The sequence below is a fragment of the Microcebus murinus genome, chromosome 4, assembly GCF_040939455.1.
Source record: "Microcebus murinus isolate Inina chromosome 4, M.murinus_Inina_mat1.0, whole genome shotgun sequence".
NCBI classification, from domain to species: Eukaryota; Metazoa; Chordata; class Mammalia; order Primates; family Cheirogaleidae; genus Microcebus; species Microcebus murinus.
In genome coordinates, this window is record NC_134107.1 from 87,837,710 (window position 1) to 87,853,609 (window position 15,900).

General features: G+C 37.3%; 1 protein-coding gene and 1 pseudogene across 3 annotated transcripts in view; both read left to right on the forward strand.

Moving 5' to 3' along the window:
* CUL5 (cullin 5) overlaps positions 1 to 15,900 on the forward strand; it is a 96,310-nt gene that overhangs the window by 64,198 nt on the left and 16,212 nt on the right. For all 3 annotated transcript variants that reach the window (XM_076002482.1, XM_076002484.1, XM_076002483.1), the window contains 4 exons: positions 971 to 1,064; positions 3,013 to 3,143; positions 4,008 to 4,115; positions 8,057 to 8,121. In XM_076002482.1, coding sequence (XP_075858597.1) covers positions 971 to 1,064; positions 3,013 to 3,143; positions 4,008 to 4,115; positions 8,057 to 8,121 — 398 coding nt within the window. The remainder of the gene's footprint in view (positions 1 to 970; positions 1,065 to 3,012; positions 3,144 to 4,007; positions 4,116 to 8,056; positions 8,122 to 15,900) is intronic.
* LOC142870693 (uncharacterized) lies at positions 3,303 to 3,398 on the forward strand (annotated as a pseudogene).

The window sequence follows — 15,900 nt, forward strand, 5'->3', positions numbered from 1 at the left end:
TATTTCACCATTCTCTTTTACTGTCTCCCTACCACTTACTCCATACCACCTACCTTACTGCCATTACACTAATCCCTAAGAATGACTTGAGGGGAGGAGAATCGCATTACATTTATCCTTTGTTTAAAACTTCATTAGTTCTTCTTTCCTACCTATAGAATAAAATCTCAAATCATAGATTTTCATTCACCATCTGGTTCCAGTCTATCTTTCTAGCCTTCTCTTATACTATCTGTTCTCTGCCATTTTTAGTTTTTTATTATTCCTAGAATACTTAATCCTTATTTTAGGACTTACTTTTCAAGATCCAATTTATATATCAATTCGTGAATGAGGCCTTTTTAAATACCCCAGAAAAGTAGTTTCTTAGCTTGTTTTTGTTTATTTGTTTTTTGTGTGTGTTTGTATATGCATGTACTGCCACTTAACTGAGTTATATTTAGCAGTTTAACCTTACCCTGCTCCCTCACCCTCAATTAGACAGTGATCTCTTCCAGAGCAGGGGTTATATCTTACTCTTCTTTGTCTCTTAAACACTTCTTTGATGCCCACACATACTAGGCATCCAGTAATGGTTTGTTGAATTAATTTATTCATACTTTTAAATTTTCAGAATCTAATTCCAATATAGGTTCTCTCCAGATAGGAAGAGTTAATCAAAGTTTGTTTTTTCATTTTGGTTTTTAGTACTTTGGTTTTTTTCTCCCTTCCTTGGGGGACTTCTGTTAAAATTTCTTTTCTGTTTTTGTATATTTTGTTTAAATTTCTAAAGAGAACCTAAATTCCATAGCTTTTTCCTTAAGGGGAAATTTACTTTGGTAAACTAATGTAGAGTATCCATTTTCAATAATCCATAGTAAAAGGTAAGTAAAATATACTTTCAGTATACTTAGTTTTTTTCTGTTTGTGAAGTGGAATAGATTTGTGCTGTAAAGCTTATAACAGTCTTGACTAATTTTTTATGTTTCAGCTCATGGAATGCTGTGTAAATGCCCTGGTGACATCATTTAAGGAGACTATCTTAGCAGAGTGCCAAGGCATGATCAAACGAAATGAAACTGAAAGTAGGTAAAACATAACAAAAAGTTACCATAATTTTTTAAAAAGGGTATCTTTGAAACAAATCACTTAATAAATTGCTGTTAGATCATTTTTTCACATGTGAGTATATTTGTTAGAGCGAACTATGCTTAAGGAAAATGATAAAATATCTAACACAGAAGCACTGCTAAGGAGTTTGTAGATTTAGGTATTAATACTTGTGTGTACATGGTGAATTTCCTCAAAAATAGGGCTCTACTTTTAAAGGCCAATTTAAATTATAAACATGTGTTATAAGGTAGAACTAAGTATTTGACTTTTGTGTGGAACCTTCTGGTGAATCTGTTTAGAGATTAATAAAACATTCCATGTTAATAATCTTCATCACCCCAAAATATTTCATAAGATTTCTGAAGTGTATTTTTTATTAAATATTTTCTTACTAAAAGTATGTTTTGAGAGGTAGTAAATATATAACAAATTAATATTTTTAAAAATTGCCCATGTTCCTACTACCCCCAAATTAACCACTTTTAACATTTTGATGGGTTACTCTCCAGATTTTATTATGTATAGCTGCAAGGTCCCATTTAATCTCTAGTTGCATTTAAAGTACATATTTCAGTTCACTTAAGTTCATACTTTTTAGGAATAATTTTATAGTAAAAAGCAATCTGGTGGTGGTTCATGCCTGTAATCCTAGCACTCTGGGAGGCTGAGGCAGGAGTATCGCTCAAGGTCAGGAATTTAAAACTAGCCTGAGCAAGAGAGAGACTCCCGTCTCTACTAAAAATGGAAAAAAATTAATTGGCCAACTAAAAATATGTAGAAAAAAATAGCTGGGCATAGTGGTGCATGCCTGTGGTCCCAGCTACTTGGGAGGCTGAGGCAGAAGGATCGCTTGAGCCCAGGAATTTGAGGTTGCTGTGAGCCAGGCTTATGCCATGGCATTTTCGCCCATGTAGCAGAGTGAGCCTCTGTCTCAAGAAAAAAAAAAAAAAAAGCAATCTGCTTATTGGCATAAACAAAATAATTTGAATTCTATATGCCAATCTATGTAGATTTATGTCTGATCCATGTTAGACTCCATTCAAAAGGGTTTATTTAGTGATGACTTGTACTGTGAGGTAGGGTTTTTGTGACGGTCAATTAAATAGTATAATAAATGAATAACTTTATGAATACAGTTTTATATTATCATCCTGAATACTTATGTTTCTGGCTATAGTGTTATAATTTTTACAGTTTTTTAATATTGCAACTACTTTATGAAATGTACTCATCTTCTGTGTATACTTTTTTTTTCTTTTTTTTTTTTTTTGAGACAGAGTCTCACTTTGTTGCCCAGGCTAGAGTGAGTGCCATGGTGTCAGCCTGGCTCACAGCAACCTCAAACTCCTGGGCTCAAGCGATCTTCTGCCTCAGCCTCCCGAGTAGCTGGGACTACAGGCATGTACCACCATGCCCGGCTAATTTTTTCTATATATATATTAATTGGCCAATTAATTTCTTTCTATTTATAGTAGAGACAGGGTCTCGCTCTTGCTCAGGTTGGTTTCGAACTCCTGAGCTCAAAGGATCCGCCCGCCTTGGCCTCCCAGAGAGCTAGGATTACAGGCGTGAGCCACCGCACCCGTCCTGTGTATACTTTTGTACTTAGAATAAAAAATATTCCATCACATTTGAGATCAAATGATTCACTTCTTAAAGGAGTTGGGTTTTGTAGTGTTTGATCACTTTTAACGAGATTTTTTAAAAAATAATTTTTGTCAAATAGAGAAGGTGTATCAGAAAGTCTTGCCTACTGAAACAACTCCTAAACATAGTATCCACAGAATACTATTAACGATACAAACTTCCAACTAATAGTTCTCCAAACTCTTACTACCATAGGCATTTCATGATATAAACCAGAGAGAAACTTTATTCTAGTGCATGAAATGATTACATGAATGTGTTCTGTCCTTTTAGAATTGCATTTGATGTTTTCATTGATGGACAAAGTTCCCAATGGAATAGAGCCAATGTTGAAAGACTTGGAGGAACATATCATTAGTGCTGGCCTAGCAGATATGGTAGCAGCTGCTGAAACTATTACTACTGTAAGTTTTCTTCAGTGACAATGATAGATATGTATCAAGGTTATTTTTAAAAATGCAGGATTGGATAGTAGTTACCAGAGGCTGGGGAGGGTAGAGGGAGGTAGGAACTAAAAGAGGTTGATCAATGGGTATAAACTTACAGTTAGAAAATAAGAATGAAAGACTATACTTTCAAGGATCATTTCTGTAGTTCATTACTAGAGAATTTTCTCTGAATGCAGAGTGCACAAAAAGACAAGAATAAGTTTTGGTCTTCTGTTACACAGTATTGTGACTAGTAAATAACAATGTAGTACATATTTCAAGACAGCTAAAAGACTATAAATACATAATTATTATATGTCTATTATAAATAAAAAAGTTAAAATAAGAAATGAAGGATTAGGCCAGGTGCAGTGGCTTACGCCTGTAATCCTAGCACTCTGGAAGGTTGGTGAGAACATTGCTTGAACTCAGGAGTTCAAGACCAGCCTGAGCAAGAGTGAGACCCCATCTCTACTAAAAAAAAAAAAAAAAAAATTAACCAGGCATGGTGGTGAGCATCTATAGTCTCAGCTACTTGGGAGGCTGAGGCAGTAGGATTGCGTGAGCCCAGGAGTTGGAGGTTGCTGTGAGCTAGGCTGATGCCACAGCATTCTAGCCTGGGCAGCAGTAAAAGTCTGTCTCAAAAAAGCAGATTGAGTATTTAAAATAGTAATTGGAATAGCAAAACAGTGATATTAAAACGCCTTTTAATTTTAAGAAAAATTTTCCCCAATTTTAAACTATAGTCTTTTATTAAAATTATGTTTATCTGTTTTCTCATTTTTATGTTATTCTTTTCTTTTTAAAATTTCAATTAAATATAAAACATTTTGTTTCTAGGACTCTGAGAAATATGTTGAGCAATTACTTACACTATTTAATAGATTTAGTAAACTCGTCAAAGAAGCTTTTCAAGATGACCCACGATTTCTTACTGCAAGAGATAAGGTATATGTTCCTGTATATTAACACTTTGTATTAATTAGTTATAATTGACTTTTATTAATTTACATTCTTATGCTACTAAATTGGAAACTATGAACCTAGCAATTCCAATTTTTCATCAGTGGAGCACAACTATATTTGGTTTGGTATATGTTTTTGTAAGCATTTTGTAAGCATTGAGTATCCTTGTGAACTAGAATTTAGCTAGAAAGTTGCTCTCTTCCTCATTTTTCTAAGGATGTTTTCCTGTTTTTGGATATTACCAATTATTTTTATTTATTTTTTTTTAACTGCACAATGGTCATGGATATTACCAATTATTGAATTCCTGTTCATCCTTCCTTTTAAGATCCAGTTGAAAGTATAATTCCTCTGGAGTGTTATTGATTCTATCCCACCCCCCTCCATAGTGCATCCCAAGCAGAGTTGATTCCTCCATCCTCTGTCCCTTCATAGGCCCCTTCAAGAGTTGTGTTATATTTATCCTTGCTTTCCGGGGAAGCATTTATATTACATACCATCTTTTCCCGTTCTCACTAGTAATCAGAAGAAATTGCCATTAGTTTCTTCCCCTTTGGTTACTTTTAATTACTTTCCAAGTTTGAATGGTTAGTTTAATAACCATTCAGTTATTAGGCAATCAGTTTTCTGGATTTTTTTTCTAGTCTATTTTAAAATAAGTAGGTAGAGTAGGGAAGGAGTTAGGGAATACGGAGGTGGTGGGGTAGTTTGAAGTCTTAAATTGTATAGCTTGCATAGGCTTTGTTGAGTTGCCATTTAAATCCAGACTGAAGGTGATGAAGGAATAAGTCATGTGGCTACTGAAGGAAGAGTGTTTTAGCCAGAGGAAACAGTAGATTCAAAAGCTCTAAGGCAGGAATATACCTGTCATGTTCCAGGAAAAGAAGTCATTGTGGTGAGAGTGGATTGAAGTGAGGGGGAGAATAACAGGAAATGAAGTCAGGAAGGTAATGGGAAGCCAAATCAAATAAGACTCTGAGTGATGGTAAGGAGTTTGGTTTTTTACTGTGAGTAGGTTGGGAAGTCATTGAAAGAATTTGGGTTGGGTGTGGTGGCTCATGTCTATAATCCCAACACCTGGGAAAGGTGAGGCAGGAGGATTGCTTGAGCCTCAGGAATTTGAGACAAGCCTGGGCAACATAGCAAGACCCTGTCTCTAGAAAAAATTTTTAAACCTAGCTAAGCATGGTGACATGTGCCTATAGTCCCAGCTACTCAGGAGGCTGAGGTGGGAGTATTACTTGAGCCTAGGGTTTGGAGGTTGCAGTGAGGTGCTCTTCTCCACCCACACTGATGCTCTGTCAGTCCTGTCATCTCACTGGCTAACTAACATACCTTTAAGTTTTCAAATTTAATGTCTTTTACTTTTTTAAAACGTGTGTATTTAAGATATATAACATGCTGTTATGGGATACATATAGATATTAAAAAGATTACTATAGTGAAGCAAATTAACAAATCCATTGTTTCACCTTTTTTGTGTGTGTGGCAAGAGCAGTTAAAGACTGCTCATTTGGGCTTGGCACGGTGGCCAACACTTGTAATCCTAGCACTCTAGGAGGCCGAGGCAGGCGAATCGCTGAAGGTCAGGAGTTCGAAACCAGACTGGGCAAGAGCGAGACCCTGTCTCTACTAAAAATAGAAAGAAATTAATTGGCCAATTAAAATATATATAGAAAAAATTAGCCAGGCATGGTGGCGTATGCCTGTACTCCCAGCTACTCGGGAGGCTGAGGCAGGAGGATTGCTTGAGCCCAGTAGTTTAAGGTTGCTGTGAGCTAGGCTGATGCCACAGCACTTTAGCCCATGCAACAGAGTGAGACTCTGTCTCAAAAGAAAAAAATTATGAAAATAAAAATTTAAAAAAGACTACTCATTTGGCATAAATCCCATATACAAAACAGTATAATTTTATTACCTATAGCCTTCATGTTGTATATTAGTTCTCTAGACTTGTTCATCCTGCGTATATGCTACTTTGTATCCTCTGACCTACATCTCCCCATTTCTTCCCTGTCTCCTTTACCACTGGTAACCCTATTTTGTTCCTGCCTCTGTATATTTGAATTTTTTTGTAAGATTCCACACATAAATGAGATATTAATACAATAATATTTTTGTGTGTGTGTCTGGCTTATTTCACTTAGCATAATGTCCTTCAGGCACATTTTGTGTGGTGGCAAATGGCAAAATCTATTCTTTAAAACTCCTATGGAATTATTTTTTAGGGCTGAATAATATTCCATTGTATGTATGTATCAGTTTCTTTATGTATCTGTTGATGGACATTTAGATTGTTTTCACATTTTGGCTATAGTGAATAATGCTGCAGTGAACATGGGAGTTCAGATATCTTTATAAGCTGGTGATGTCATTACCTTTGGGTATATGCCCAAAGTGATAGCTGGGTTTCTGATTGTATTATGAAGATAGACTATAGAGGATGTGCTAATCAATCAGATGTAGAATGCGATAGAGAGCAGTCAAGTATGACACTCAGATTTGTCTTCTGATCATTTAGAAGAATATGTTTACTGCAATAGGGAAGAGTGTGGGAAACAGGTTTTAGGGAGATGGTTGCAGAGGGATCAGAAACTCAGTTTTGAAGAAGTTAAGGAGGATAATGAGGCTGGAAAAGTATATTTGGCAACTTCAGCAAATAGATGGTTTTTAAAGCCCTAACAGTGGCTGTGATCACCAACATAAGGAATCTGATAGAACAGAACAGATCTGAGGATTATTGGCCTAAGGCATTCTGATATTGGTTGTAAGAAAAATGAGGAACTGTCTTTAATAAGGAGAGACGAGGCCGGGCACAGTGGCTCACGCCTATAATCCTAGTACTCTGGGAGGCCGAGGTGGGAGGATTGCTCGAGGTCAGGAGTTCAAAACCAGCTTGAGCAAGAGCGAGACCCCGTCTCTACTATAAATATAAAGAAATTAATTGGCCAACTAATATATATATATATAAAAAATTAGCCGGGCATGGTGGTGCATACCTGTAGTCCCAGCTACTCAGGAGGCTGAGGCAGCAGGATTGCTTGAGCCCAGGAGTTTGAGGTTGCTGTGAGCTAGGCTGATGCCATGGCACTCACTCTAGCCTGGGCAAAAAAGTGAGACTCTGTCTCAAAAAAAAAATGAGAGAGGAATGACCAGCAGTGGAGTGACCAGGAAAGTGCTGTGTGCTAGAAAACAAGTGGAAAAAGTACTTTCAAGAGGAAGGGCATGATCTGCTGTTTTAAAATCTGTTTCTGTAAGTCATATAACCTTTGACTTCACCAACATGGAGTGACTTTGTCAAGAACAAATGTGTACAGTGATGGTGCGAAAGCATGATTAGAATGGTGTTTAATAAGAATGCAGGAAAGAAATTGGAGTCAGCAAATTAGATAATTCTTCTAGGATTTTAGATTAAAGGGAGAGAGAAAAATGGGGCATTAGCTGAAGATAGACAAAGCCGAAAGACATTTTTTAAGATGTGAAACATAACAATATGTTTTTAATGCTGAGGCTATACAAACAATGAAGAGGGAGAAATTAATGTAGGAGTAAGAAGAGAGAATTCTGATTACTTCAGTTTTCTCAGTGAAATAGGAAACAAACCACATCATTAGATAAAAATGTACATGGGGGAAGAAATATTGGAAGTTTAAGGAGAAAGGAGATGGTACGAAATGTTGTATAGGAGAATAGGAGACTGAGTGGACAAGAGAAAATAGTGTCATTGTCAGACAGGATTAAGACCTCACTTGAGAATGTTGATAATATAACATGCCAAAAAGCCTGCTAAAGTCTTTGACTAGGCAAATTCTATCAGGCCAAATACACTGATTTATATTTTATGTATTTTTAGAAATATAATAATTTGTATTTTAAATACTAGAAGTAATGTTTATATTTCATTTTACATTATTTTTTTGCAGGCATATAAAGCAGTTGTTAATGATGCTACCATATTTAAACTTGAATTACCTTTGAAGCAGAAGGGGTAAGCTTTTTAAAACTATTTTAAAAATACTTACATTTCTGGAGTGTAATACATGTGACTGGGTATGCAAAGTACCCTATTACCCTGTTAGGTTTGTGTTTGTCATTGTTAGTATTATGATTTTTGCTGCCTTCGGCTGTTTTGTTTTTTTTTTAAACTCTCAATTTATAATTTTATGTTAAAGTATCTCATTTTATGACCAAAAAATGTTGAGTTTATTTTTTCAGAGAAAAAAAATATTTTATTCGTATTTCTACTTGATTGTTTTGCCCCTCATTAGTCACTAAAAGTATTGTGTTACCTTTAAATTTTAAAAATGACTCAATTTACCATAATGATGTGAAAAAGGAAATCAATTTTTTTTTTTTAAGACAGAGTCTTACTTCATATTCCCAGATAGAGTGCAGTGCCATCATCATAGCTTACTGCAACCTTAAAGTCCTGGACTCAAGTGATCCTTCTGCCTCAGCCTCCTGAGCAGTTGGAATTACAGGTGCTCAACACCATGCCCAGCTGATTTTTTCTATTTTTTTGGTAGAGACAGGGTCTCACTCTTGCTCAGGTTGGTCTTGATCTCCTAAGCTCAAGCAATCCTCCTGCCTTGGCCTCCCAGAATGCTAGGATTACAGGCGTGAGCCACTGTGCCTCACCAAAAAGAAAATAAATTTTAAGGTAAAGTTTTATATTACCATTCTAAATAATTGATCGCTCATTGGTAAGATGAATTTGCCTGTGCTTAGTACAATTTATAGAAAACTTGGCAGCTGAAATTTATAAAATAATAAATCCAAGCTATAGTATTTTCATAGTAGTACTAAGTAGCAGTGAAGGTTAATAGGCAAAAAACCTTTTGATGTAGTTTCTAGCTGACAATTACTGATTTAAGGAAATTTTATGTATATAATGTTAAAACATTTGAAAAATACTGAAAATAGGAAAAGTAATTATTCAGGTTTTTTCTATTTTAATTTTTTTCAGTTTGTCTTTTTTGAGCTGTGTAAGTTGCTTGAGTCATTACAGTGGAAAGATGTCTGAGTCTTACAGTATTATAATACTTGACATATTTTAGAAGGGCATATGTCATATTCTCTTTTATAAATCATGAAATATATGAAATCTACATATATAACATATAATGAAAAATATAACACTACATCTTGGTGATCTCTTCACCAGAGTACATAGAGATCTTTCACATTTCTCTTCCACCAAGCTTTTTTTATGAGAATTTTCAAACTATGATGAAGTTACCATAATTGCTTTATCAAATATGTATCTCCCTGTACACATCCATCAGTCAACTTTATTTTTAAATTTTTTAAATTTTTTTATTTTTTATTTTCTGAGACAGAATCTTGCTCTGTTTCCTGGGCTAGAATGCTGTGGCATCAGCCTAGCTCACAGCAACCTCAAACTCCTGGGCTCAAGTCATCCTCCTGCCTCAGCCTCCCAAGTAACTGGGACCACAGGTGTGCACCACCACACCTGGCTAATTTTTACTATTTTTAATAGAGACAGGGTCTTGCTCTTTTCAGCAGTGAACTTGAACTCCTGACCTCAAATGATGCTCTCACCTTGGCCTCCCAGAGTGCTAGGATTATAGGCATGAGCCACCACGCCTGGCCAATCAGTCAACTTTTTAAATGCATTTATTTTTTTCCCCCCCTAAATGCATTTCTACAGAAGTTGCAAGCATCGGTAACCTTACTTCCTAAATAGTTTAGCATATAGTCATTAATTGAGTTTGATGTTTGTTTATGTTTTGAGGTAAAATTTACATAAAATCACATGCATAAATCTTAAGAAGTTGCAAGCATAAGTAACCTTTATTTCCTAAATACTTTAGCATGTAGTCATTAATTGAATTTGATATTTATGTTTTGAGGTAAAATTTACATAAAGTCTCATGCATGAATGTTAAGTGTGCACTTGAGTCAGATTTGACAAATGCCTATACCCCTATTAGCATGTACAGTATTTTCATTATCCTATAGAGTTGCCTCACACCCCATTCCTAGTTAGTCTCACTCCACCTCCTTTCAGAGGCAACTGTTATTCTGATTATTTCAACATAGATTAGTTTTGCCTGGTCTAGGACTTCATATAAGTAGGATCATACGATATCTACTTTTTTGTGTAAAGCTTCTTTCATTCAGCGTTGTGCATTTGAGATTTATCCATGTTTGGCATGCAACAATAGTTTGTTTCTCAAAATGTTCATGCTATTTTATTTACACTTCCACCAACAAAGAATGAGAGTGCTGGCCAGGCGTGGTGGTTCACGCCTGTAATCCTAGCACTCTGAGAGGCGGAGGCGGGCGGATTGCTCGAGGTCAGGAGTTCAAAACCAGCCTGAGCGAGACCCCGTCTCTACTAAAAATAGAAAGAAATTAATTGACCAACTAAAAATATATATACAAAAAATTAGCCAGGCATGGTGGCACATGCCTGTAGTCCCTCGGGAGGCTGAGGCAGTAGGATCGCTTGAGCCCAGGCGATTGAGGTTGCTGTGAGCTAGGCTGATGCCACGGTACTGACTCTAGCCTGGGCAGCAAAGTGAGACTCTGTCTCAAAAACAAAAACAAAGTATGAGAGTGCTAGTTGATCCTCATTCTCACAAATTTTTGGTGGTGGTGGTCTACTTTTAATCATTCTGCATGTTTGTATTAGTATCTCACTATGGTTTTCATTCTCATCTCCCTCATGACTATTGATGTTGAGTAATTTTTCATCTTTTTTTGGCATTCTTACATTGTCCTTTATGAAGTGTCTTCACATTTTTTGCTTTTTTCCCCCCTATTGGGTTGTTCCTTTTTATTAGTCAGTCAGTTATAAGAGTGCTTTTATAGGCCAGGCGCGGTGGCTCATGCCTGTAATCCTAGCACTCTGGGAGGCTGAGGCAGGTGGATGGCTCAAGGTCAGGAGTTGGAAAACAGCCTGAGCAAGAGCGAGACCCTGTCTCTACTAAAAAAGAAAGAAATTAATTGGCCAACTAAAAATATATAGAAAAAATTAGCCAGGAATGGTGGTGCATGCCCGTAGTCCCAGCTACTCGGGAGGCTGAGGCAGAAGGATTGCTTGAACCCAAGAGCTTAAGGTTGCTGTGAGCTAGAAAGAGTGCTTGACTATAGGTTCTTTGTAAAACATACACTTTTCTGTTATGGTTTTTGCTTTTTGTGTCTTATCTAGGAAGGCTTTGTCTACTTCTTCCCTAGGACATGAAGATGTTTTTTGTTTCCTTCTAGAAGATTTACATTTTTAGTTTTCATATGTAGGTCTAAGATCCATCTTAATGTTTGTGTATGGTGTGAGGGATTGAATTTCATTTTTTTCCTTTTCCATATTAGTGAGTGGTTTCAGCACTATTTATTAGAAAGACTTTTCTATTCCCCATTGCATTGGTGCCTTTCTGTCAAAAATCAAGTGAATTAAAAATGCGGATCTACCAATGACACTCTACAAAAAAGACACCTGCACTCAAATGTTTATAGCAGCACAATTCATAATTGCAAGGCTGTGGAAACAGCCCAAGTGCCCATCAATCCAAGAATGGATTAATAAAATGTGGTATATGTATACCATGGAGTACTATTCAGCTCTAAGAAACAACGGTGATATAGCACATCTTATATTTTCCTGGTTAGAGCTGGAACCCATACTACTAAGTGAAGTATCCCAAGAATGGAAAAACAAGCACCACATATACTCACCAGCAAATTGGTATTAACTGAGCACCACCTAAGTGGACAACATAGGTACTACAGTAATAGGGTATTGGGCAGGTGGGAGGGGGGAGGGGGGTGGGTTTATACATATATAATGAGTGAGATGTGCACCATCTGGGGGATGGTCATGCTGGAGACTCAGACTTGTGGGGGGAAGGGGGAAATGGGCATTTATTGAAACCTTAGAATCTGTACCCCCATAATATGCCGAAATAAAAAAAAAATACGGATCTAGGCTCTCTTTTTCGCTCTCGTGATTTATTTGGGTATTCTTAGGCTGTTACCATACAGTCATGACTGTATGGTAACAGTTAGTTACCATAACTGTATTAGTTAATACAGTTCTGAAGTAAGTCTCAAGTCAGGTAGTATAATTTTAGTTTTTGTTTTTTTCCCATATGTATTCATGGAGGATTTTGCCTCTTCCTTTTTTTGCCTTTCACGGTTTTCTTTTTTATAAGGTCTTTATTGTTTTCTGGTGTCAGGATTATGTTGGAGTTACTCTTTCCTTTTTTTTTTTTGAGACAGAGTCTCACTTTTTTGCCCAGGCTAGAGTGAGTGCCATGGCGTCAGCCTAGCTCACAGCAACCTCAAACTCCTGGGCTCAAGCAATCCTACTGCCTCAGCCTCTCAAGTAGCTGGGACTACAGGCATGCGCCACCATGCCCGGCTAAGTGTTTCTATATATATTAGTTGTCCAATTAATTTCTTTCTATTTATAGTAGAGACAGGGTCTCGCTCTTGCTCAGGCTGGTTTTGAACTCCTGACCTCGAGCAATCCTCCCACCTCGGCCTCCCAGAGTGCTAGGATTACAGGGACGAGCCACTGTGCCTGGCCTACTCTCTCCTTTTATATGTTCTGAAATAGTGTAATTGGTATTACATCCTTCTTAAATGTTTGATGGAATTCATAAGTAAAACCATTTGGGTCTGGAGTTTTCTATGTGGGAAAATTTTTTTATTACAAGTTCAATTTCTTTAATAGATTCAGAACTCTTTACATTTTTTTTATTTAATCTAGTTTAGGCCGGGCGCTGTGGCTCACGCCTGTAATCCTAGCTCTTGGGAGGCCGAGGCGGGCGGATTGCTCAAGGTCAGGAGTTCAAAACCAGCCTGAGCAAGAGCGAGACCCCGTCTCTACTATAAATAGAAAGAAATTAATTGGCCAACTGATATATATAGAGAAAAAATTAGCCGGGCATGGTGGCGCATGCCTGTAGTCCCAGCTACCCGGGAGGCTGAGGCAGAAGGATCACTGGAGCCCAGGAGTTTGAGGTTGCTGTGAGCTAGGCTGACGCCACGGCACTCACTCTAGCCTGGGCAACAAAGCGAGACTCTGTCTCAAAAAAAAAAAAAAAAAAAAAAAAAAAAAAAAAATCTAGTTTAGTTTCGGTAAATTATGATTTTCAGGAAATTTGTTCAGCTTAATTGTCAAATTTACATGCATAAAGTCATGACTATCATTACCTTATTACCCTTTTCTCTTTGCAAAATCTTTTTCTAGAATTAATTGAGAGTAAATTGTTGACCATTCCAAATACATTAGTGGGTGTTTTCTACATACATAATCACAATATAACTTTCCATACCAGGAAATTAACTTTGATTACTACCATCTACTCCTCAGACCCTTTAAATTTCATGAATTGACCACAAATGTTTTATGGGGTCTCACTCTGTTTCCCAGGCTGGATTGCAATGGCATAATTATATAGCTCACTGCTACCACCAACTCTTGGGCTCAAGTGATCGTTCTGCTTCAGCCTCATGAGTAGCTGGGACTGCAGGTGCATGCCACGATGCCTAGCTAATTATTTAAAAAAATTTTTTGAGAGATGGGATGTGTTGCCCAGGCTGGTCTTGAATTCCTGGTATCAGGCAGTCCTCCTGAGTAGCTGGGATTACAGACAAGAGCCACTATACCTAGCTAATTATTCTTTTCTTTTTTCTTTTTTGGTAGAGGGTGAGGTCTTTCTATGTTGCCCAAGATGGTCTTGAACTGTTGGCCTCAAGCAATCCTCTCTCCTTGGTCTCCCAAAGTCCTAGGATTATAGGCATGAGCCACAGTGCCCAGCCATGACCTTGTACTTTTGAAGATTCCAGGCCAGTTATTTTGTAGAATGTCCCTTAGTTTGTGTTAATCTGATGTTTCCTTATGATTAGATTCAGGTTTGCATCTTTGGCAGACATGAAGCTTTGTTCTTACCTCATCTTAGAGTGCATGGCTTTTTTTTTTTTTTTTTTTGAGACTGGTCTTGCCCTGTCGCCCAGGCTAGAGTGTAGTGATGCAATCATAGTCAACTGTAACCTCAAACTTCTGGGTTCAAGCAGTCCTTCCACCTCAGTTTCCCATATACCTGGGACTACAGGCATGAGCCGTTAAGCCTGGCCACGGTCTTGTTTAGTTTCATCACTTGATGTAACTACTTCGTTATGGCGCTCACCGTCCATGAATCCTTGCCCACAGCCAGCACTCATAGTCCGCACGATAGTTTGTGCTGTGCATTGACGACAAATCCATTTTGCTCTTGTGTGATGAGGAAAGCTTTAAAGCACTGAAAACTTGTTTTACCTTATAGGCAGCTTTACTTGTAATGTAAATCAGAGTAGGTAACATATACATATATGTTTTCATTATGTTATTTTTATTTTTATTTTTTTTTTTTTTTGAGACAGAGTCTCACTTTGTTGTCCAGGTTAGAGTGAGTGCCGTGGCGTCAGCCTAGCTCACAGCAACCTCAAACTCCTGGGCTCAAGCGATCCTCCTGCCTCAGCCTCCCGAGTAGCTGGGACTACAGGCATGCGCCACCATGCCCGGCTAATTTTTTATATATATATCAGTTGGCCAATTAATTTCTTTCTATTTATAGCAGAGACGGGGTCTCACTCTTGCTCAGGCTGGTTTTGAACTCCTGACCTTGAGCAATCCGCCCGCCTCGGCCTCCCAAGAGCTAGGATTACAGGCGTGAGCCACAGCGCCCGGCCTGTTTTCATTATGTTATTTTTAAATGTTCACAATTTTATTTTGATAAAATGAAAAATTAGAAAAGTCATATCATGGCTATCGGCTAAAGTTGACGCTCAGCTGTGCGCATTCATCTGTGGCTGTCATCGACGCTCATACTGAAGTGGTTAAGTTGGTGTCTGCCAGACTTCTCCCCAGAAAAAGGCAAAGTTGACCTTTTTTTTTTTGGAAAATACCCCTGAGCTTATAAAGTTGACCTTTTTATCTTAATTATTTTGTGGGAAGTACTTTAAAACTATGTAAAGATCCTATTTCTCATCAAATTTTCAATTTTTACATTGATTTATCATATCAGTATAGATCATGGTTTCCTATTTTGTTCAGTGGTTTTTAATTTACTATGATTTTTTATTTTGATTTTCAAATTACCCTAGATTGTACTAGTAGGAGCTAGACTCTGGGGTCCTTTTGACAATAAACTCTTTCCTTTTGGCATGTGAGTGTGTTTCAGACTCATTTTGTGCCTTCCCTTGCCTAGCTTTGGAATCAGCCATTTTTTCCTTGAGCCCTGGGTTTTTCTAGTGGATAATGGTATTTAGTGGACGAGATCTGGAGTTAGGTGTGTTCATTGCTATTAGGGTGTCACAACTCTTAGGCTCTCTCAAGGGACAGCTCTTTCATTCTGCTGTGGCTTCAGCAACCTATACCAGGCTATCCTGCGTGGCCACCCTCCTTAGGCCACTTTTGTGTTCTAGTGCCTCACACCAAGCTATCACTCCATTTGGATGTGCTAAGAACAGAATATTTTGAAATATTGGTTTTGATATTCATAAAATTAATTTCTTTGGAATTAGGTATCAGATCCTTTTGCAAGTCAGATAGTTTCTAATACTTTACTTTCAACAATTGGTGTTAGCCATTATAAAAAACATGCATCATTAAAATAATTTTTAATATTAGATTAGTATGTATTTTTTTTAAGCAATTGACTCAGGAGGTGCTCAAAGAATTGAATGACATCATAAGAAAAACTTACTCTAGTCCCATCTACTTATTTATGTGATTAAGATTTCTCAGGGCAAAGGCATA